General features: G+C 52.6%; 2 protein-coding genes across 3 annotated transcripts in view; one reads left to right on the top strand and one right to left on the bottom strand.

Annotated features, from left to right (window-relative positions):
• Positions 1–15677, top strand: part of TAOK1 (TAO kinase 1) — a 73550-nt gene extending 57873 nt beyond the window's left edge. Inside the window, exons 18-20 of the mRNA XM_063341830.1 lie at positions 2360–2572; positions 3665–3847; positions 7685–15677. Coding sequence (XP_063197900.1) covers positions 2360–2572; positions 3665–3847; positions 7685–8146 — 858 coding nt within the window. The 3' untranslated portion in view covers positions 8147–15677. The remainder of the gene's footprint in view (positions 1–2359; positions 2573–3664; positions 3848–7684) is intronic.
• A 1083-nt stretch (positions 15678–16760) lies between these two features.
• On the bottom strand, positions 16761–20303 carry ABHD15 (abhydrolase domain containing 15). Of its 2 annotated transcripts, XM_063341837.1 has the most exons (3): positions 19441–20303; positions 18812–19185; positions 16761–17625 (listed from the first exon to the last, which is right to left on the bottom strand). In XM_063341837.1, the coding sequence occupies exons 1-3, from the start codon at positions 19849–19851 to the stop codon at positions 17148–17150; spliced, it is 1263 nt and encodes a 420-aa protein (XP_063197907.1). In that variant the 5' UTR covers positions 19852–20303; the 3' UTR covers positions 16761–17147. The 2 variants fall into 2 exon arrangements, with proteins under 2 accessions (XP_063197907.1, XP_063197905.1); XM_063341835.1 differs by having other exon boundaries at positions 18812–20303.
• Between the last annotated feature and the right edge of the window lie 86 nt (positions 20304–20389).

The raw sequence follows: 20389 nt of genomic DNA, 5'->3' as shown, positions 1-20389 counted from the left end.
CGGGACGGTGGGACCGGTGGTCTCTCTGGCCTGCAGAGGCTCGGCTGCCCTCGCGCCTCTGCAGACTCTTCAACCCCGTCCCTTTTCCAGTGAGGACAGGGCTGGAACGTTCTGTGGGGAGCATGGAAAGCTTGCGCTTTGCTTTGCGTGGCTGTTCTGCGATTAGTGAGGGATTTCAGGCTTGAGCTGTCAATCCAGCACCTTTGCGTACACGCAGTGCTAATAACGCAGCCTGCTGGACAACCCTTCGGTTTGTAGTACAATCCCCTATTTATCGAGGCTGTTCCCTGCTATTAACTCCTTCTCTTGTTTCTGACTAATGCAGGCGAGTATTCCTAATTGAATAGATAATTTGACTATTTGTTCAGTTTCTCTCTCCAGCAGCGTTTTCCCTTGAGGGCACATGTTTCAGGCTTTCCCTTTGTTATTTAGTGAGGCCTTTTGTCCCGAAAGCAGACTTTTAACGGTCAGTGTCTGTTGCCGCTGTTACAGCACCAGAAGGACCCCATAACTAGAATTCACCCTTCAGTGAAAACTGCTCTGCTATTATATCCAGTGTGTTAATTGTGATGCAAATACCCTCTTGCTGGTATTTCACAATACTAGGTCAAAATGATCTTGTCAGAAGTCTGACTGGAAATCTTACCCCTCCCTTCTGTTTCCTGTTGTTCAAACCTTTGGATTGGAAGCCCGTAAACAGAGTCTGGCGTCCAAGCGAAACCTCACAGAAAGTGAGGACAAAATAGATTGCTGGTGTTTTGCTGTGACCAGGTCCCTGACGGGAATGTGTAACCTGCTGTCACTTCCCTTAAGGGCAGGGAGAAACAACCTTAAAGGTTTCCTGGAGGGAAATAACTTCCTATGAATTTAGAAAGAGTAAAAGCGATGTATTCCTTCCTCTCCGTGCTGTGTTTTGGTTTGAATGAAACCTATCTTTGTCCTGTTTTTTGCATGGGAGTAGCAAAGTGGAATTGTTGGTTTATGCAGCAAAGCGTGCTGATGTCTAAATTGGGCTGGATATATTGTCTGATCCCACTGCATCTTTCTAGGTAGCTACAAGTGCTGCGCTTATCACCTACCCTGCTGAGCCTTGAGCTAGTGCCAGGAGCAGTCAGTGGAGGAGCTGACGGGAGATATGCACATATATCTGCTTTGCTGGTTCAGATCCCAGAGCTCTTCCAACTTATTCGAGGGACAGGAATCTATTTCTATGCTGAGTTCCTGCTGCCAGTGCTTCAGGATTTGACCACGGTGGCTGACAGTGGGAATGACCCAGATTGTATACTGACTGCTCTGATGCGTGGGTTTAGAGGGGTTGGTTGGTTTGTTTTTTCTTACCGTGGCAGTTAGTTTTTCTTGTCTCTCAGTTAACCACCGTCACTCATCACTTCTGGGTTTCGCTTAGTTTGAAGCATCCCTGCCAGCCCTCCTCTAGAAAGATGCAGGGAACTCCAGAACACCTTCCTTCTCAGGGTCTTAAAACACTTAGTAGAAGTTAACCCTCACAAGCTGCTCTGGAGGCAGGTAAGGCGGGTGAAAGAAAAAAATAATTAATTTCCTCAAGGTCGTACAGCTAAATTAGATCCAGATACCTTTTCCAGGATTCCAGCCCTGTGTGCAGTCGCAAAAGTTCTGTCTCTAAACAATACAGAGATGCTAGCAAAGTGCAAAGGGAAAATTCAGTCTTCCACTCAAGCTTCCATTGGGACCGGGGAATTGTTTTGTTTGCTAGACTAGCACAATGCTGACGTTGCTTGTGGCATACGTCTTTAAGTGTCTGATCTCACCCAGCCACTTCTGAGTTTCTTTATGAAAACCAGGCTTTTAATATCAAGGGTTAAGAATACATCTTATCTTCATCAAATCCTCGATGGAAAAAGTATTCCTCTTTTTCCCTGTCCATTCCCATGCACCAATCTGCTTCTTTTCGTAATATTAAGTGCTGTTCGTATATATGTGCCATACAAGCACAGTCATGTGTAAGTATGGCTTTTGGTGCTAATAAATATTAGTCCTGTCCCTCAAGAACTTTTCTTGAAAAGCGACACCCAGGACTGGATCCAGTCCAGTGACAAATGCGAGGCTCTTTGTGCAGACAGCTGTATTTAGGCTGGAGCTTTGTTCTAAAAGTCTCTGTATTGTAATTGTTCCGCACAGTAGCAGTGTCAAAGCAGCTGCAGCAATAGTCATTGCCTCTTGTGCATTTTGCTTCCCTCCTTGCACTGTAGATGTTAATATACATTTGTGGATTCTTGAACTCATATCCTTAATGTAATCCTAAATATCCATTCAAATGGATATTTCTCCCATTTGAAACATGCTGTTTTTTTCTTTGTTTGTGTCCCCTCCATCTTTCCAGTCAAAAGAACTACAGATAAAGAAGCAGTTTCAGGATACATGCAAGATCCAAACCAGACAGTACAAAGCACTGAGAAACCATCTGCTGGAGACCACGCCAAAGAGTGAACATAAAGCTGTCCTCAAACGGCTCAAGGAGGAGCAGACCCGGAAGCTGGCTATCCTGGCTGAGCAGTATGATCACAGCATTAATGAAATGCTCTCTACACAAGCTGTGAGTCGCCTCCGAGGGACCCAGGGTTCCTCAGCCAAATAGGGATGTTTGCATTTTAACCAGTCTGTATCCTGACAGCAGGCTATCTGCTTCCTTGCTACACGCGCCATACCCAGCACAGTCATCCCTCTGTGTGTTTAAAAAGCAGCATTCAAACACAGAGGAAGGAGGTATTACTCCCTTCAGGCAGGTTGAAGTGGAAGATGCTGTTGCAGAGATGCAAAATGATGCGTCTGTGTGGCCAGAGGACTGCTTTTGCATGAAGTCTGACAACATAAATGTCCCTGTCGGAGCATCATTAAATAACGTGCAGCTTGCTGTCTTAAGTCATTTAGATTTTGATTTGTCAATGATACCAAGCAAAGCATGTCACGCTGGTGGAAAATGCTCATTGAGTCATGGAGGAGTCCAGAGGTTTTGCTGTAAATCTGAAATAATGTCAGAAGTGTGAAAGTTCTGTGATTCCTCCTTGAAGAGATTCCTCCTCGAAGGAATGACCATATGAGCAATGCTTTGAGTCCTTGCTACAACTGAATGTGCAGTTTTCTTTGCACTTCTTGCATATCGTGTCCTGCTCACATCACTCTGTACAAATTTGACGCTGTGAGGCAGGGTATTTGGCTTAATTTATGTATGGGAAGGTTAAAAGTTCGGTATCATATTGCTTTTAGGTTTATGTCATTATATTCTTTTGCCCGAAGTCCTACATTGGCAGGGATACAGACTTAAGTCTCCTGCGTACAGGTAATTGGTCAATCCAGCTGAACAGAGCCAGAGATCTTCTCTTTGCCTCTAGCAAAAGGAGAGCTGTGGATGTTAGCACCTCCAGCAGTCTGGTCGCTGCAGTATGGATCGTGGTTCCTGAGGCGCCACTGCTCATCAGCATCACTCGCCTCAGCGCTGTGGGCTCACTGTCACCGGTCTTTGTCACTATAGGTCCTCTGTTCAGTGAAACGAAGTACAATAGAGACCAATTGTATTGCTAAGAAAACAAAGCCCCATCCCATTCTCTCCCCCTCCTCGCAGTCCTCCCCTGGAGTGTCATGAGTGGTTACCCCATAGTGAAACGTCTCTATTGTCTGTCTTTCCCAGCTGCGTTTGGATGAAGCACAGGAAGCAGAGTGCCAGGTTTTGAAGATGCAGCTGCAGCAAGAATTGGAGCTGCTGAATGCATATCAGAGTAAAATCAAGATGCAGGCAGAAGCCCAGCATGATCGGGAGCTGCGTGATCTTGAGCAGAGGGTATCCCTCCGTCGGGCCCTCCTTGAGCAGAAGGTAAAACAGGCAGGCGAGCATCACTAGCGCGCTCCATATTTCGGATGTTAAATTGCACTGCACTTATCAATAGAGAGAGAAATTGCTTTTACCTTGCTGTATATAGTAACACAGATCATTTGGGAAGTTGCCTCGCTGGGATAATAGCTCAGTGGCACAGAGGCCAAACTTTCTGCCAGCTCAGCTGTCCCGGGTGAGCAGCTTCCGGCTGGGATAGAGCTGCTTGAAGCGTGCCAGAGGGAGCCACGTCTCTCTGGGCAGAAGGGAAACTGTTCTTTCTGTCTCTGAGCTGCAGATTAGCTTCCCCAGCTCATTAGAGGGCAGACAATAACAACCTAAAGCCAGGAGATTTTTTTGAAGTTTGCGTGGTATCAGCAGTAGGTTTCTTTGGGGAGGGAGGGAGGGAGGAGGTAAAATATATTTGAGACCCTGTGTTTTTTGGTAATGCTATTTTACTGCAGCTCTGCTCCATTTGTCAGTCTGTGAAGACCAAGCTGTAGTTTCCCTATGAAATGACGTTTGGGATGGAACTGCTGCTGTGTGCAGCATTTCCCTAAGCAAACGGAAGTAGCCAGACCCACAGGTGTGGGTGACCTGCTGCTCCCTAGATTTCACCTTGTAATGGGCTATGTGTATTAAGGTGCTCCTCATTGAAGTGTGCTTTTCTATGCAGTGCCAGACACGTGGTGCATCTAGAAATGTGTGTGAGTGGCCTACGCAAACCAGGGGAAGGGAAATGCACCAGCCAGTGAAAGGAAATAAACAGTCAGCCTTCCTCCTGCAAATTTTTTTCCCTTTAGATTTGCCTTGTGGGTGCCAGCCATCTCAGTTCACACAGCAGTTCCCAGCTTCGCCGATCGGCGATTATTAAATTAGGGCAATTACTCTGTGGCCTAGAGGTTCTTCATGCTTAACTTTTCCCAGAGGCTAAGGGAGGGATGCTGGGCTGATAGAGGGCCCTCGTTGGAATAAAGCTGCTCCACCTCACGGTCAGCCGAGGAAGCGTCTCCGAGAAGCCAGCACAGTCCTGTTGTGCTTTGGTCTCCTGCAAGTAGACGTGAATCTCTGGAAGTAATAGAATTTGTGCAAAGAGTTCCCGTGAGGCCCTCACATGTGTAATAGCTGTCTTTAGACCCCATTGCTAATTCCTTTGCTCCTGTCCGGAAGAGCACAGGTCCCGTCACAGCCCTGCCTTTGAGTCTATATTTACGCTGGGCGTGCGTTGCCCTCTGGCGGCATGATCTGAGGAGAGCTCTGGAAAGAAGTGTGCCACAGCGAGCCTGCTGCTGGGCATTGCTCCTGGTCTGTGGGAGCAGCACGTATTGCGTTGCGTGTAGTGTTACCTTAAAAGTTGAAGTGAGGCCAGTGACTTAAGGAAACACACACCAACCAATAATAATGTTGTATAAGTAATTCGCTGTGGACCAGGATTGAAGTCTCTGCACATCGAAAGCCCCTGCAAAGCATTTGGCATTAGTAATGGTGATAGGATGCTTAGCAATGGTACATCATAGAAAAAATATGATAAAATTAAGACATAACATGATTTTTCTCTCTGTGTGTTTGCGTGCCCTATGTGTCCCTGTGTGACTACTGCATTAGATTGGATGGTCCTTAATTTCCGTAGGTGGGAGCCTTTATTTAGCGATACATGCAGTGCTAGCGCGTGGCAAGTCACAAAGCCATGGACCAACGATGAGGCTCTCTTTCTTGCTGGTGTTACAGTCACTTAGCGGCAGCTCAAGGGAAAACATATGGGTGCAAAGCTAGATGAGTCCCCCTATTCTTTGAGGGAAGGAGTGTTGCTCTATTTTTGTGAGAATTTTGTTGCGAGTATTCTGGTGCGGTCGCTCGGCGATGTCACCCAGTATTTGCCTGCCTGCGCTAACTGAAACTGGCAGCCAGAGAAAGGGCAGGTATGTGCGCAAGACGAGTGCCTGACTTTATATACACAAATATATACGTAGCCTGTGGCAAAGTCAGTCCCTGATGTTCAATAATAAACCAGCTTCCAGAAGTTAGGGTGTGCATAGGACTCCGCTTCCTTCTCAGCACAGTGCTCTTTATTTTTGATGGTGCCCATCACCATAGTAACTCACCAGAGCATACACGTCTGACTTAGGCTAAGGAGGGAGTAGCCAACCCTGTCGATACGCAGCCTTTCGGTGCCAGTGGCCGAGGCGTTGTACGAGCTATACCCGATGCGATGTTGTTTGTGTTGCACCAGTAATGAGCATGTCCCAAGAGTGTCTTTAAAAGACTTCAGATTTACTCGTTTCCTTCCCACGTGCCTCAGACACCTCATCTTCGGAGTCCTGCATCCTGAGGTTGTTTCTAAGTGATGTCATTTTAATGCGGTGTGTTAGGCTTGCCTTTCTGTGAAGTTCAGTTGCACGAAGCCCTGTGTGTGATGCTGTCACACGGCCTGAAAATTGAGATGCTGAAGACACTGTAGTTTTGAAAAAGGAAGAGGAGGATTCTGCTTAGATAGCAGGACTGGAAAAAACAAGTGGAGTGTTTTAAAGAGCTAACATTAGAGAAGGCACTTTCTTCCTCTCCTGCCTTTTCCGAGGCAGCTGACCGCTTCGTGGCTTTCAGGAGGGAGCAAGGCCACTCTATGGAGAGTCGGTGTCACTCACCTAGCGCTGAGAAACAGGCGAGTGGATCAGGCAGTTTCTGAAAGCCCCAAATGGCTCAGGAGATGACTCACGCTGGAGCAGATTGTTTCCTAAATTCCAGATGAAATCATTTTGCATATTCCCTGACTAAGGCAAGCGAGCGCTTACAAGTACAAGCTCTGCCCAGTACCTTCAGCACAGACCAAGATAACACCTCTTGGCCGCGTCACTGCTGACAGCAGGGGAGATGCCAGTGAGCTATGCTAAAAGTCTTGGCTGCTGCTTTTTATCCATTTGGTCTTTTTCATCGAGGCCAAAAGTAGCTTTTTCAGTGCTGGCAAGAAGATAATGGAGTGATTCTTTGGTTCTCCACCTGACTGCAAAGCTTTCAATAAGACGGGCTTTCATCCCTGTCTGATGGGTGTCAGGAGGCCGTAGCCCCGTGTTTTTTATGCTTAGAGAGCTGATCCCATTGCCCCTACCAAAGTACCGTTGGAAACCGATTTGGAACAGTGTTAGGGGCAAGAAATTGGAGTTGCCAGCTTGCATATCATCTAGCTAATAATCTGCCACACTATTCAAACATCACTGCCTGCTATCTTCAGCCACACATCCTGGAGAAAGTATCAGGGTTAGGAAAAGGGTAGATAGGAGGTGACATACATGAGCTAAGAAAATCTGGCCAGCAAACATAGGAAAGGAAACTGAATGTGGGCTCGTACATTGAATCCTGGAGAAAATAGCAGTCGTCATCATCAGATTCAGCTACCAACAGTGAAGGTCACATTAAGCTGCCTTGGCAGGTATTTGACTGTATAGGCACCGTGCTTGGCTGTGTCTGAAGGTGTTTTGCCAGTAGGCTTTTATGGAAGCTGTAGACTTTGCGGCATCTTAAAAGATTAACCTATGTCAGGCTGTTAGTGTCACTGCAGACTTTGGCTTTGCACCCCTAAAACTTATGTATTCACCTGGGAACAGGGGCCGAGGCCCTCCAACTGGTGTTCACTGTGCTTTGGCCTGTGCAGGTCTATGGGACTTACCCTTTTGCGTTCAGAACAGATTGTGTGTCAGTGGACATCTGATCTAGATCCAGTCTCATGTAGAAACGTGGGGAGAAGGCTCCTCGTTAGCTTGCTGTTACAAGTTCGTCAGAGAGTTGAGGCCGTGCCTGTAAAGGAGTCCTGCTGCTACAGACTGTCTCTTCTTTTTTCCTTCCTAGATTGAGGAGGAGATGCTGGCGTTGCAGAACGAGCGTACCGAACGGATACGAAGCCTGCTGGAGCGTCAAGCTCGCGAGATCGAAGCCTTTGACTCAGAAAGCATGAGGCTAGGTTTTAGTAATATGGTTCTTTCTAATCTCTCCCCCGAGGCGTTCAGCCACAGCTACCCGGGAGCTTCTGGCTGGTCCCACAATCCTACTGGGGGTGCAGGACCTCACTGGGGTCATCCCATGGGTGGCCCACCACAAGCTTGGGGCCATCCAATGCAAGGTGGACCCCAGCCATGGGGTCACCCCTCGGGGCCCATGCAGGGGGTACCTCGAAGTAGTGCTATAGGGGTCCGCAACAGCCCCCAGGCTCTGAGGCGGACAGCTTCTGGGGGACGGACGGAACAGGGCATGAGCAGGAGCACAAGTGTTACTTCACAAATATCCAATGGTTCACACATGTCTTATACATAACTTAAACAATAACTGAGGGTGGCAATTCCACTGGAGCTGTCTGCCAACAGAAACTGCCTACAGACACCAGCCCAGCAGCCTCCTCAGTGCGGTGCTGACGTGTGGAAGCTGGGTGCACATGGAATATTGTATTCATTTTGTAAAGCATTACGTTTTGTGTTTACTAACTGGGATGTCATAGTATTTGGCTGCAGGGTTGGGGGGGGTGGTTTTTTGGTTTCTTTGTTGTTGTTTTTTACTTTTTGGAGGGGTCTTGGGAGGGCGTCTGAGAAATATATGCAATTAGTCAGAAGAGTTGGCTGGTGGTCATCACACTGACAGGACAGAAGGGCCTCAGGCTGCCCTCATCACGCGATCCGTAGGAAGTTTGAGGGAGAATGGAGACCTCCTCCCATGTCCATAAATTTCGAACTGCCACCCTGCAAAAACCAGGCGAGCTGCCTTTAAACCCAACATCCACGGGAGGAACAGCTGGATCTTCTGTTCCGTTTTTATTTGTCATTAAATTGGATACATTTCTAGGGTCTTGCCTCTGCCAAGAGGCTTTTTCAAAGACTCGTAGGTGAGGAAGAAGGGTGAGAAGAGAGGCCAAGAGACACCAGGGCTCAGCAGGGCCCTTCTACCCAAGTGCCCGCTCTGTGTTGTGTAAGAAGTGACGTTCTCTCAGAAGGCACTGGTCAGCTTCCCGAGAAGCACGTAGGTAAACCTGTCGGGAGGGAACAGGCTAGAAATGTCCAAAATTGTATTCCTGCTTTGACACTCCCTGACTGTGCTGCTGGTAGCTCAGACGAGGTTGGGCGGAGGAGCGTAAGTAATGCACTTGTACAGCTAATACTGTGACATCTCATTTTAGCTAAGCATCAGAATAATGCTTGGAGCCCAGCGTAGTCCTTTTTGCTCCATTCAGAAATGTTTAGACTTTCAGCCAATCAGTCTCAAATGCCAGAGGTATTTTGAAGGATGCCATAGTCACAAAATGCCATTGATTGGGTTTTTCATTATTACACTACATCCACCAATTTATTACCTTTTTGGCTTGTTGCAATTTCCTGTTTACATGTAGAGTGTAGCCAACTGTTTAAACGTTTAGTTGCCACAGTGTACCAGGAGGAGCTGAGCCAATGACTCTCCCAGCTGATGACTAACCCACATCACCACTGTAGATCTTGCTGCATGTGAGGCTCCTTTTTATTATTTTCGTTGCTGCAATACTTCACAACTTTTACAGTCCCTTGAGATGCTGTGATATTTTGGCAGCGTATCACACCATGCGAGAAGGCACTACTTCCAGAGGCTCGTTGGAGCTGTGTACTACTGAAAGGAAGCAAAGGAGGTTGTGAAATCCAGACGGTGATAAAAGGGGTCAGGCAGTCTCGTTAACCGAATGACTTTGTGGCATCGTGTCGTCCCTTAGTGCTGGGAACCGGAGGTGCCCCGTACTCCTGTGCCAGTGCCAGGGCGGTCTGGGTCAGCCAGCGCTGGGCGGGTAGGGGAAGAGCAGGTAGATGAAGTTTGGCTTGAGGCAAAGATTTCCGTCTGGGGGACTGACCAGCCAGGGTTCTTTGTAAATGTTTTTCCTTGCACACTAATCATCTTGAAGAAAACACTAGCTGCTAACTCTAGGATTTGCCTTTAATATGTTTATAGGGCTCAAAAGCAAGGTTTTCCGAATGTGTTTGTCCATGTGACATATTTATATAGTAAATACTCTAGTGTCTCGCTGCTGTTCAGTACTCTCAACAGGGCGAAGTTCTTTCGTTAGCTAAATTAACATCCACTCCCAATCCTTAACTCTCTGCCAGTGTCTGGTGAATCCAGCTGGGATTTCTAGGATCTTGACGTAGCATATCACTCTAATCGAAGATGGAAACTCTACCAAAATATGTTTGAGCAGCCCCTTAGTAAGGAGCTCTGTAGTACTAACAGTTGACAGAAGCCTGGGATGAGGCGGGGGTCTCATGGAGGCGACTCTGGTTGCCCCCTGGGGCAGGTGGTGACCGTGAATTGTCCTGTCCTTTCCTCTGCTATGTTTTTATGTGGAATTGGATGTTTTGGGGTCATTCTTTTGCATTGCAGTGTTGTTGAAATGCAGCGAAACTGATTTAGGAAAGGTACCTGTGTTTTCCTGGGGTTAGGAAGAAAGACAAAAATGAAATGAAAGGCCAAAATTGCATTGGGATTCCCTGTGTGGAAGGTGTGCCCAGAGCATGGTGCTAACACAGCGTTTTGAAGTTCAGCTCCTCTATCACAAACAGCAGCAGCGACCGCAGGGACAGGCTATACCTGCAAGTTCAGTGGGTTCATTCTTTTGCTTCTGTTCTGGTTTGAATTTGGTCAAAGTCTCTGGCTTAAATTGAGCTACTTCAACAGAATTCTCTCAACCCATCTCTTTGTGTAATGTCAAGCATGACTGAATGCTGAATCCAAATGATGGCTAATCCCATATTGGCTTTTTTGTATTCAAAAAGAGTTGTGTAGTAACCATTTTTACATGTATATCATGTGCAGACCTGGACAATTCCAACAAGTTAATATTTTAATTAAAATAGTTTGCAAAAACTGATTCAGATCAACTGGTCTAAATGTGTGTGTCCCTGTGTGTATGTGGGGGAAGGAAAGCTGTCCCAAACAAGCCTGATCTCGAGAGAAAGCGCCCCGTTACGCAGCTGTAGCCAGAGGGACTCGGGGTCAGGCTCTGCCTTGGAGGTGTATGAGGAGGCCCCCGGTGTTGAGAATTTTAATGTATCTCGGGTATATTTCCGAGATACACAAACAGCTATACACTAGAGAGACGCAAACACTCTCTGAATCAGTTTGCAAACTCTATTTTTATAAAGTTAAAGACCAGTTACTCCCTATCGCACCCCTTGCAGTCATGCCCTAACTTTGGTTTTAAAATTACTGTAATCTGTAAATTGTGGAAACTACTCCAGTACCTCAGCAAAGATGTTCTCTTACGTCTTTTATGTTCGTATTTAACACTGGGGAAACTCTTCTGTGTGGACTACTTTGCAACCTTTATTGCAGTATTGTCAAATCACCAGCTTGACCCCTGAAATCTCTCATTCTGTGGTTATTTTTCTCCCCCCTTTTTGCAAAGACCTGAAGTTCTGATGTAGTTTAGCCCAGAGATTGAAAAAAACAAAACCAACAGAGGAGCCAGCGTTTTCACCTCTTTCTGATTGGAATTTCTTTTGATTTTATTTAATAAAAATCGGTGAAAGGGACCACGTTTGTCTTGTTCTCCATGGTCCCGGGGAGTCAGCAGCCACCTCTCCCTTCCATGTTGAACGTTACGTGCTTTCTTCCTCGGATGCGGCGCTGAAATGGAGGCCACGGCTCTGTTTCACCCGTGTTCGCTCCGAGCCCTCTGAGCTTCAAAGGGGTTGAAGAAAGAAATGTGGTACGATAACCAAGCTTTCCACAGAAAATTCCCTGCGGCCGTTCCTCGCCTGGCTGGGGGCCAGGCTGGCATCGCTCTCTTGTCCCACCCAGCCCTTCCCACTCCAGACGAAGGTGCGTGGCACGCTAGCTGTAACCTGCACGGGGTGCACCCTGCTCCATCCCGGGGTGATGCTGTTTATTAACACCGCCCCCACCCCGCTCCCCCCGCCCAGGGAAAAGGCTGCCCTGCCCCCTTGACCCCGCTTACGTGCCATTTCTTGAGAGGCAATAAATTGTATTGTACCACTGTCTACCATTACTCTGTTGACTACGCACATCTCTCTGGATATATATATATGGTATCTCCTTTGTATATATTTATATACTCTGTATGTGCGTGTGTGTGTGGGTATACGTGCACACACCCCCCTCATGCTGTGCATTTCTGTCAGGGCACTTCAGTTCTGCTGTTCCTTAGCACTCCTGTTCACGAGCAAAAGCAACCCCTGCGGCACGGCTCTCTAGGGCGAGGGCAAGTACATCAAAAGCCCTCCCTTAAATACTGCCCTGCTAATTGTAGCTTTCTTTTTCTGGGGCGCGGGAGGGTAGGATAAGCTGCTATGGGTGTGCTGCGAAGGAGAGAGCTCCCAGAGGGTGCCAGAAAGTCAGAAGACAGCAGAGAAGAAAACAAGACGGTTTAGCGATAGGGGAGCAGTGGAGGCAATGTATGGGGGCGGTGAGGGGGCCGGTGAAGTGCTCAGCGGGCTGAGCTCCGAGCCCCCAGCTGCGCCTTGCCACCAAAGATCAGAAGCCCGGCACGGTCTTGGCACGCTGCACCGGCACTAACTAACTTTTGGCATTCCTGAGTTCAAGCCGCCGCTAACTCTGAACACTGTCCGCCTTTGTGTGCGTCTAATGACTAGAGCAGGTTATTGTGGAGGATCAAAAGAGAAGCCAAATGGGAAGATTTAAAAGATATATATGTGTACGGTGTGTGCATACATATACGTACACACACAGACGCTTTCGGTCCATTCTTTATTCTGCTTAGCCGTGTGTGTTCTGTTACTCGAGCCCAGTAAGCAGAGGACAGCCTTGTTCTCCTGGGGGCTTGCTCTGCATTTCTAGTAAACCTTGCCCTGGTCTTTCTCCCAGCAGAGGGGTGAGTGCCATGCTGGACACCACGAGCTCCTCAGGCTGTGAAGACCCTTCTAACCTTCTCCTTTGTCCTCTACAGACCCCATCTTAGGGAGACATCTGGCAGTTTGGGGGATAAATGGTTCTCGCATGTGTCAAGTCACAACTGTTCGTCCAGCTGCGATATTTACCTCCCCCAGGGAAGCCCAGCCAGCTCAGCAGCATGCCAACCACGGGCTCTCTTCTTTGTGCTACCAGAGAATTTGGAGGCAATTTTCCTCCCTGTCCCTTTTGGAAGGTCTCTTGCGAGCTTTTTCGGTGAGGCTTGGTTGTGGTTGGGACACCCTTACCCTTTCACAAAGAGTAGTCTTGTCTTTAGCTGTGCTCCTGCCTGTGGGACTTTCCCACCCGCGGCGCTGGCCGGCAGCGAGCCCGGAGCCGCGTGCCAAGGACGGAGGAGTGGTGGACGCCCAGACAGGGACGCCGATGGGTGTCCCTCTGCTGTGTTTGTTTCAGTTTGCACTTTTTATGAGTCGATTGAACCGGAGTCTGTTGAGAAGTATACGCGTGAGGCGCTTTGGAGGGTTGTGGGTAGCTGTTTACAGCCAAAAAAACAAAGCTGGTAGATCTAGTGATCGTAGTAAACGTCACCCCACCAGGGAACGATGGCAGGAGATAACCCTGGTTCCTGTTGCACAATGAGGTTCAGCCAGCTGGGGCTGTGACGCTGCCTGCTCCATCCCTGCCCTGTGCTGGGGAAGGAAAGGCCTTTGTCAGCTAGAAGAGGGACTTAGTAAATCGGATTTGCCGGCAAACAAGCACCTTAACCACCGAGCTGTGGGTCTCGATACTTGCACTTCACCTGAAGGCTCCTCTGGGCAGGGGGGGGAGGAAGGCAGTTTGGTACCTGACCGTTGGCTTTGCACCCGTCTGGTGTCCTCAAAACCCCTGAAAGCCATGTCCTAGGGAAAAAACAACCACCCCCGACATCGGTTCCCTCTCTCCTCGCTTTCTCTGAGTGCACACACTGAGTCCAGGAACCAGGAGGGGCGAGCGTTGCCCCCGCGGATGTGAACAAACCTGGGGGGTGGAGGATCTTCCCCCCCCCGGTCCCCTGCCCCGCTCCCCACCCCTGAGTACGGGTACCTCAGAACATGCACAGTTTGACTTTTCACTGGCAATTAGTTTAATTATTGTGAGTGAAAAGAATTGTAATTATCTGTAAATATGTAGTTAACAAATTGACCTAGTTTCTGTATTTTTTAAGTTTTTGTACTAAAATTTATAGATACAGTATGTGCCAGCTAGCAAAAAGCTACTGTAATCGCCAGTCGTAGTTCAGCATGCATCTAATCCCCGAGACTTGTCGAAGTGATGCTGTAAAGGAATCGTGCTTAATTCCTGGGAGCTGGGGCGGCGCAGCGGGCCGGGGGGGCCGGCGGCCGCTTTCGCCTTCGAGCCTCCGGCCGGGTTTTTCCGCGTTCGCTGCGTGTAACCTTCTTCCCTTCGGCGTCGTGTGCTGTACGGTGGGGCAGTGCGAGGGACGGAGCGGTGGCTTCGAGCTTTCTCTGGAGCTGAACTCGACGGGAACCGGAGTTCAGGTTCTTTGCTGCAGTTTAATACCGGCTTATTACTGTATTTTTTTTCAATCTAGAAATGATCTGTTTTCCCCCTTCTGACTGCTTTTGTCTTAAACCCGAGATCATCTAAACCTACTGGAGGAAAGAAAAAAAAAAAAAAAGAAAAAGAAAAAAAAAAGAAAGAAAAAAAAAAGACTTTCATTTAAGATTGTTGCCTGCTTCTAGTGCCAGGATCACGCATTTCTATGGCAACTCAGCTCAAGCAGAGTTTAGAAATCGGCACAGGGTTGTTAAGGAGCTGAAGTACGTTGCCGCTGCTTTTCCGCGGCTCCGGCAGAGCCCGACGGCAGCCGCCAAGGGCGAATTTGTGGGTGGGATGCTGTCGCTTGCGTGTGCCGGGGTGTCCCTGCCCCGACCGCGGCGGTTCTGCCCGGCGCGACCCGCCGCCGAGTGCGGGGTGGGCTCCCCCCGCGCGACCCGGGGACGACGTGGGGACCCCGCGCTCCCTGTCTCGTGGCAGAGGCGAGTCCGCAAGCGGAGAACGGCTTTGCCGAGCGTCCCAGGCGGCTGCGCTAGAGGAGTTTGAGCGCCGGTGAGGCCGTGATTTCCAGGGCTGGTTGTCCTGGAGGTCGTAGGGGACGGGAGCTTGTAAGGATTGAGGTGGCAGCAGAGCAGGAGAGTCATACACGCGCGTACGGGTTTGGCTTCTGGCAAGCAAACCACCCCCTTCTTTCTTCAGCTTTTCTTCCCTCCTAACCCCCCCGCAGCTCTTCCCCCTGCTTGCTTGGAACAGGAACGTTTGGTTGTTTTTTTTTTTTACCTGCCTAGAAACAGCTAAAAGATGGGGAGATGGGGGGGGGGGGGATGGGGGTGGGGGGCAGGGGCAGCCCTGATGTAAATAATTAACGTTAACGAAAGTGAAGTGTGTATAACATAAAAGGCTACAGCCCTTTGGTGACTTGTAAATGCTCGAGAAGGTTTGCGGTGAGACGTGGAGGGCCAAGCGACCTGCCTGGGGCTCTGCGGCCATCGCTGTCCCACCCACACCTCGGGGACAGCGGGTCGGGAATTGGGGGTGGCGGTGGTGGGGGGGGGGCGGGGGACGGGGACACCCTGCGTGCCCACCCTGCGTGCCTGAGCCGTGGGATTTCCCCCCCCCTCCCCGGGTTTAGCGGACGGGAGGGTAGCGTAACGTGTGTAATACGGATAGGAGAAGCTGTGTGAGGTGTGTATAGTGTATATTTTAAAAAAAAAAAAATAGCTTGCTTGTATTGTGAAGATTTTAAAAGACAAACTTGAGAATTCTAGCCTAACTATTAACACAAGTTTAACATCAGTTACCCCACTGGGTTCAGAGCCTCTTGAATGTATATTCCTTTTTGTAACCGAAATGACCCATTCTTCTACCAGTCAGCCAGACATCCTATTTATATTTTTAATTTTATATATTACTTTCCATTCGTTTTCATTATTTCCAGCATGTTTCTGGTTTTGGTTTTTGTTTGTTTGGGGGTTTTGTTTTGGTTCTTTTTGCACAAGCATTGTGTGAAGTCAAGGAAATGTTAACTCAAACCTGGTATTTTCCAACCTGTTCCCCCCTCCCCTTCCTCTCCGCCACCCCTGGGGTTGTTGTTGTTTTTTTTTTTTTTCCTTTCTTCCGCCAACAGATTGGGATTTTTCTGGGCTGGGATGCAGCGGGTGGGAGGAGGGGATGGCCATTTTCCATTTGCAGCTTCTGTGCAAATGCCAGGTCTTCTGCCAGCCGACTAAAAACGCTTCACTTGCTGGTTGCTTTACAAAAACAAAAAATAATAATATTAAAATAAAACAAAAATGTAACCTTATCAGTCGGACGTAGACCATGGCGGGAGGAGGGGAAGTGCACACCTGTAGCCGCACAACTCTATAGCTTTGGCTGCGAAACAAAAGCAAACCTTTCCTGGCGAGCAGGCGACGGCGAAGCAGCTCCCAGCCCCGCCGAGGTTCGGCCGGGCATGAGCCCCGTGTGCGGCCGGCCACTAGCCCCGCGCTTTGGCCGAGCCGTGCCCGGGGGGGGGGGCCACGTGCCTTGGGCTTGCTTTTACCCCCTCGGCGCCTGCCCGTTGATGTGCGCGAACCCAAGAGCTGCCTACTTGATGACAGCAAAGCTGTTGCTGCTTTTCCTCTCCTCCTCCTCCTCCTCTTCCTCCTCTCCCCCTCCCGAAGGAGGTCCAGCTCACCAACAAGAGCTCGCCCAGCGCTCGGCCCCCCCGGCGCCGTGGCCGTCTGCTCCAGGGGGGTCATCCAGGTATAGCGAAGCCCGGCTGCCGCGGTGCCGGGGAGAAGGTGCCCGGGCTGTGGGGTTTTGTGCCGCGGAGCGTTTAGTTAGACAAAAAAAAAACCCACACACATATCTGCTGTTTTACTATGAACACTGGTCTGAGGTTTCCAGGCCCAGCACCACGGTGATGGGCCACGAAGGATTTAACTAGGGGAATTAAACTCCTTCCCGCTTCCGTGTCTGGTAGCACCAGCTGGTATGAGTGAATCTACAGGTGTGCGTTTTCCTTCTTGTAGAAAATGCCACGAGCACTAACTGGTAAGGCTTAATGTACAGTATATTGTCAGTATTCTGGTATTCTTCTGGTTCAACATACATTATAGCTCATATATAACCTGTATTAATTGTATAGATTGTGCATTTAAAGCTGTTACCAAGTTGTCAGAAAATAAGAGAAGAGAAAAAAAAAAAAAATAAGGTCATATGTAATATTTTGTTTGTAAGTATCCTTTGTATCATAGCAAAGGAAATGTTAAAAAAAAAAAAAATCAACTGTAATAAAGTAATTTTAGTACACGGAGTGTCTGCCTGCCTTTCTGAGCCCCCCCCCCCCGCCGGCACATGGGACCCTGCCCGGGGGCTATCGGGTGTAGGACCTCTGCCAGGTGAAGACGGGGGGCTCGACGGCAGGACCCCCCCACCTGCGGGGCCACGGCAGCCCCTTCCTCCGCTCCTCAGCCCCCAGGAACTCGGCCATGGCCCTGAAGAACTCCAGCACGGCCTCGTGGCCCCAGCAGTGCCCCGGTCCCCGCCGGGGGAAGCCGCAGTGTCCCCCCCGGGGGGTCAGCAGCAGGAAGAAGTAGGGGCTGCTGCGGAAGAGCTCCAGGGGCAGGCTACGGGCTGGGGGGCCGCGGACGGGGTCGTCGGCGCTGCAGAGGCACAGCACCGGCACGGCTGCCTCGTCGGCGTCCCGCAGGGGCTCGTTGCGTTCCCAGTAGGCCTCCCAGCTGGTGGGACGGCTCTTGGTCCGGCAGAAGAGGGCTTCCTCCAGCTCCCGCAGCGAGCGGCTGCCCAGCAGCCCGTCCACGTCCACCGCCTGGGCCAGGGACCCCGCGTACCTGCGGGGACGGGGCGGCCACCGTGGGCTGGGGGCTGTCGGGACACCTGCCCTAGGGGCTGGGGGCTGCGCTCCAGCCATGGCCCCACACGGGGACTGGGGGTGACCTCCAGCCCCCCCCCCCCCACCACCGCCCGGAGCTGGTCTGGGGGTCCCATCCCAGCCCCTGGCTGGGGATGCTGGGGGGGTTCCCGCAGCACAGCTGGCGGCAGCCCGGGCGCCATGGCAACGGGAGGCAGCCAGCGCTCTGCTCCGTTGCCGTGACAGCAGCATTTGCAAGGGGTATTGGGAAACGGGGGGGGGGAGACACCCTGCTGCCCACCCCCCCACCCTCTGGCCAACAGAAACCCACCCAGCACACTCCCCCACCCCCCCGCACCCCGTCACTGCAGTAGCCACCGTGCCTGGCTGCGCCCACCCCGGCTCTGCTGAAGCCCAACCTGGCACCTGCTTGCCCCAAAGTTTTGGCTTCTACTTGTTGGTTGGGGTTTTTTTGGCCCTCATTTGCCCCTTTGTGTCCCCCCCACACCCCGCCATGAGGTCTCCGCACCGCCCGGGGAGATGCCGCTTGCTCAAGGCCTTGGCATGGGACAGTTTGTCTTCCAGCCCAGCACTTGCCCCCCCACCCCGGCCCCATTGCAGCCATGTTGGGCAACAGGGACCCAGAGTCGTGGGAAAAGCTGGGGAGGGGCAGCTGTCACAGCCCCCTGCCCGCTGTGGGTTGGTGGTCGTGCCCCCCCCCGGAATCCCACAGGGCAGACACATGGGGTCAGGCACTGGGGGCAAGCAGCAGCGCAGGGGTGGTGGCCAACCCCACTCGGCCCCCGGGGGCCAGTGCAAGTTGGGGAAGGTTTGCCAACCCACCCGGTGCTGCTGCGACGGGTGCCACCGCTGTCACCCAGGGGACACACACACACACACACACACACCCCCCCGAGATTCTGCCGCAGCCCCAGCAGGGCCGGGGAGCGTGTGGTGGCCAAGCTGGCCCTGCAGCAGCCGGCCCCAGGCTGGTGTTCATTAACCAGCGCGTTTTGCTGCTCTCAGCACCTCTGCCCCCGCGCTGGGGCTCCCGCTGCCGCAGCGGCACCCGTGGCACACACACACACCCCCCCTCCAGGGGCTGGCCGAGGGGCTCCCAGGGCACCCCTTCCCCAAACCCCCCCGCCCCGAGGGACCCCACTGACCTGCTGAGTCCCCTCTTGAGGTGCAGGAGCAGCGGCCATTCGTAGAGCCAGGGCATCCCAGCTTCGAACCAGTCCCGGCCGCGGAAGATGGGGGAGACGCAGGCGGCGGCGGCCAGGTGGCTGGAGGAGCCGCTCTCCCCCAGGTAGGCCAGCAGCAGCCCCGAGCCCGAGCCCTCGCTGACGGCCAGCAGCGGGGCGGCGGGGTGCCGGCAGCGCAGGTAGGTCACCGCTTCCCGCAGGTCCCCGGGGTCCCCGAAGGGCTGGAGCCGGGGGGTGGTGAGGGGGCAGCCGTTGTGGCCCCGGCGGTTGAAGATGACGGGGAGGAAGCCCCTCTCCAGCGCCCGCAGCCCCAGCTGCAGCAGTCCCCCCGTCACCTGCCCGGCGGCATTAGGGATGAGCAGCAGCACAGGGCTGGGGCCCCCCCCACCGCCACCTGCAGCCCCCCCCCACGGCCCCACCAACCAGTCTAGGGCCACCAGCCCGCTGTCGGGCATCTGCAGGAGCTCCCGGGCCACCGCCGGCTCCGGCTCGGGGGGCTTCAGGAGCTGCCGCAACATCTGGAGCCGGGGCCAACGCGGCCACAGCCAATGTCCCCCCCACAGCCCCGCCGACCGCCCCAAGCTCCGCACCAGGTGCTGGGCCAGCGCCGAGGGCTTGCACAGCAGCCGGCAGCACCCCGAGCCGTCCTCGGCCATGAAGGGGATCCCCTCCTCTTCCTCCTCCTCTTCCTCATCCCGGTCTCCAGGCACCTCCAGCCTCCCTGCCCAAAGGCGCCGGGCCAGGAGACCCAGGCCAGCGAGCGCTGCGGCTGCGGCCACCAAACCCTCGGGGGACACCATGGGGGCGGCAGGAGCCCCGGCCGGCAGCCCCGGTGCCCGGCGCATTCCCAGAGCGATGGCGGGGCCGTGTCGGGAAGGCCCTGCCCCGGGGCTGGGCGAGCGGCGAGGCCGTGGGGCTGTGCCGGGGATGGCGTGACCGGCCGCCAGCCGGGGCCAAGGGGACTGGGTGAAACGGGAGGGACACGTGGCCGAGCCCTGCATGGCGCCGGGGGGGGGGTGAATCCCCTGCAGCCGCACGCCTTGGGGGCGGGGGACAGGACCCCCCAGCGCCGCAGGAGGCGGGGGCCGGGGGCCCGTGCAATGCTCACACCTTTATTGATACAAATGTACAAGGACACATCTTACAGTAGGGAGCGGGGCCCCGGGGCCGGTGGGGGCAGGATGCCCGGGGAGGGGGGGGCCCACGGGCCCCCCGGTCCAGTGTAACGCTGCGGGCGGCCCCAGGGGTACCGGCCGCCCGGCGAAGGGCTTTTGGGGGGGGGGGGGGCAGGGTGAGGGGGGGGTACATGGCCACCGCCGCCACAGACAGCTACGCAGGCTATGTACAGGATAAGTTAGGCGCGGGGCGGGCTGCGGGGGGGGCGGGCAGGGGTCTGTACAGGGGGGACGCAGGCACCTACCCCGCAGGATGAGCGCCAGCTCCTCGGCAGTGCGGGGGGCTGGGGGGGCGATGGTGGGGCTCGCCCCACGTCACGGCTCCCCCTGGGCTAAAGGCCACTCGCAGCCACGCTCGCCCCAG

The sequence above is a fragment of the Chroicocephalus ridibundus genome, chromosome 7, assembly GCF_963924245.1.
Source record: "Chroicocephalus ridibundus chromosome 7, bChrRid1.1, whole genome shotgun sequence".
NCBI classification, from domain to species: domain Eukaryota; kingdom Metazoa; phylum Chordata; class Aves; order Charadriiformes; family Laridae; genus Chroicocephalus; species Chroicocephalus ridibundus.
Note: the sequence above shows the minus strand (reverse complement) of the source record. Positions and strands in the feature narration are given on the sequence as shown.

Coding starts and splice junctions, on each gene's coding strand:
- ABHD15 (XM_063341835.1), bottom strand. CDS start 19,851: ATGCAGGGCTCGGCCACGTGTCCCTCCCGTTTCACCCAGTCCCCTTGG. Junction 17,626..18,811: donor CTCAAGAGGGGACTCAGCAG/GTCAGTGGGGTC, acceptor CCGTCCCCGCAG/GTACGCGGGGTCCCTGGCCC.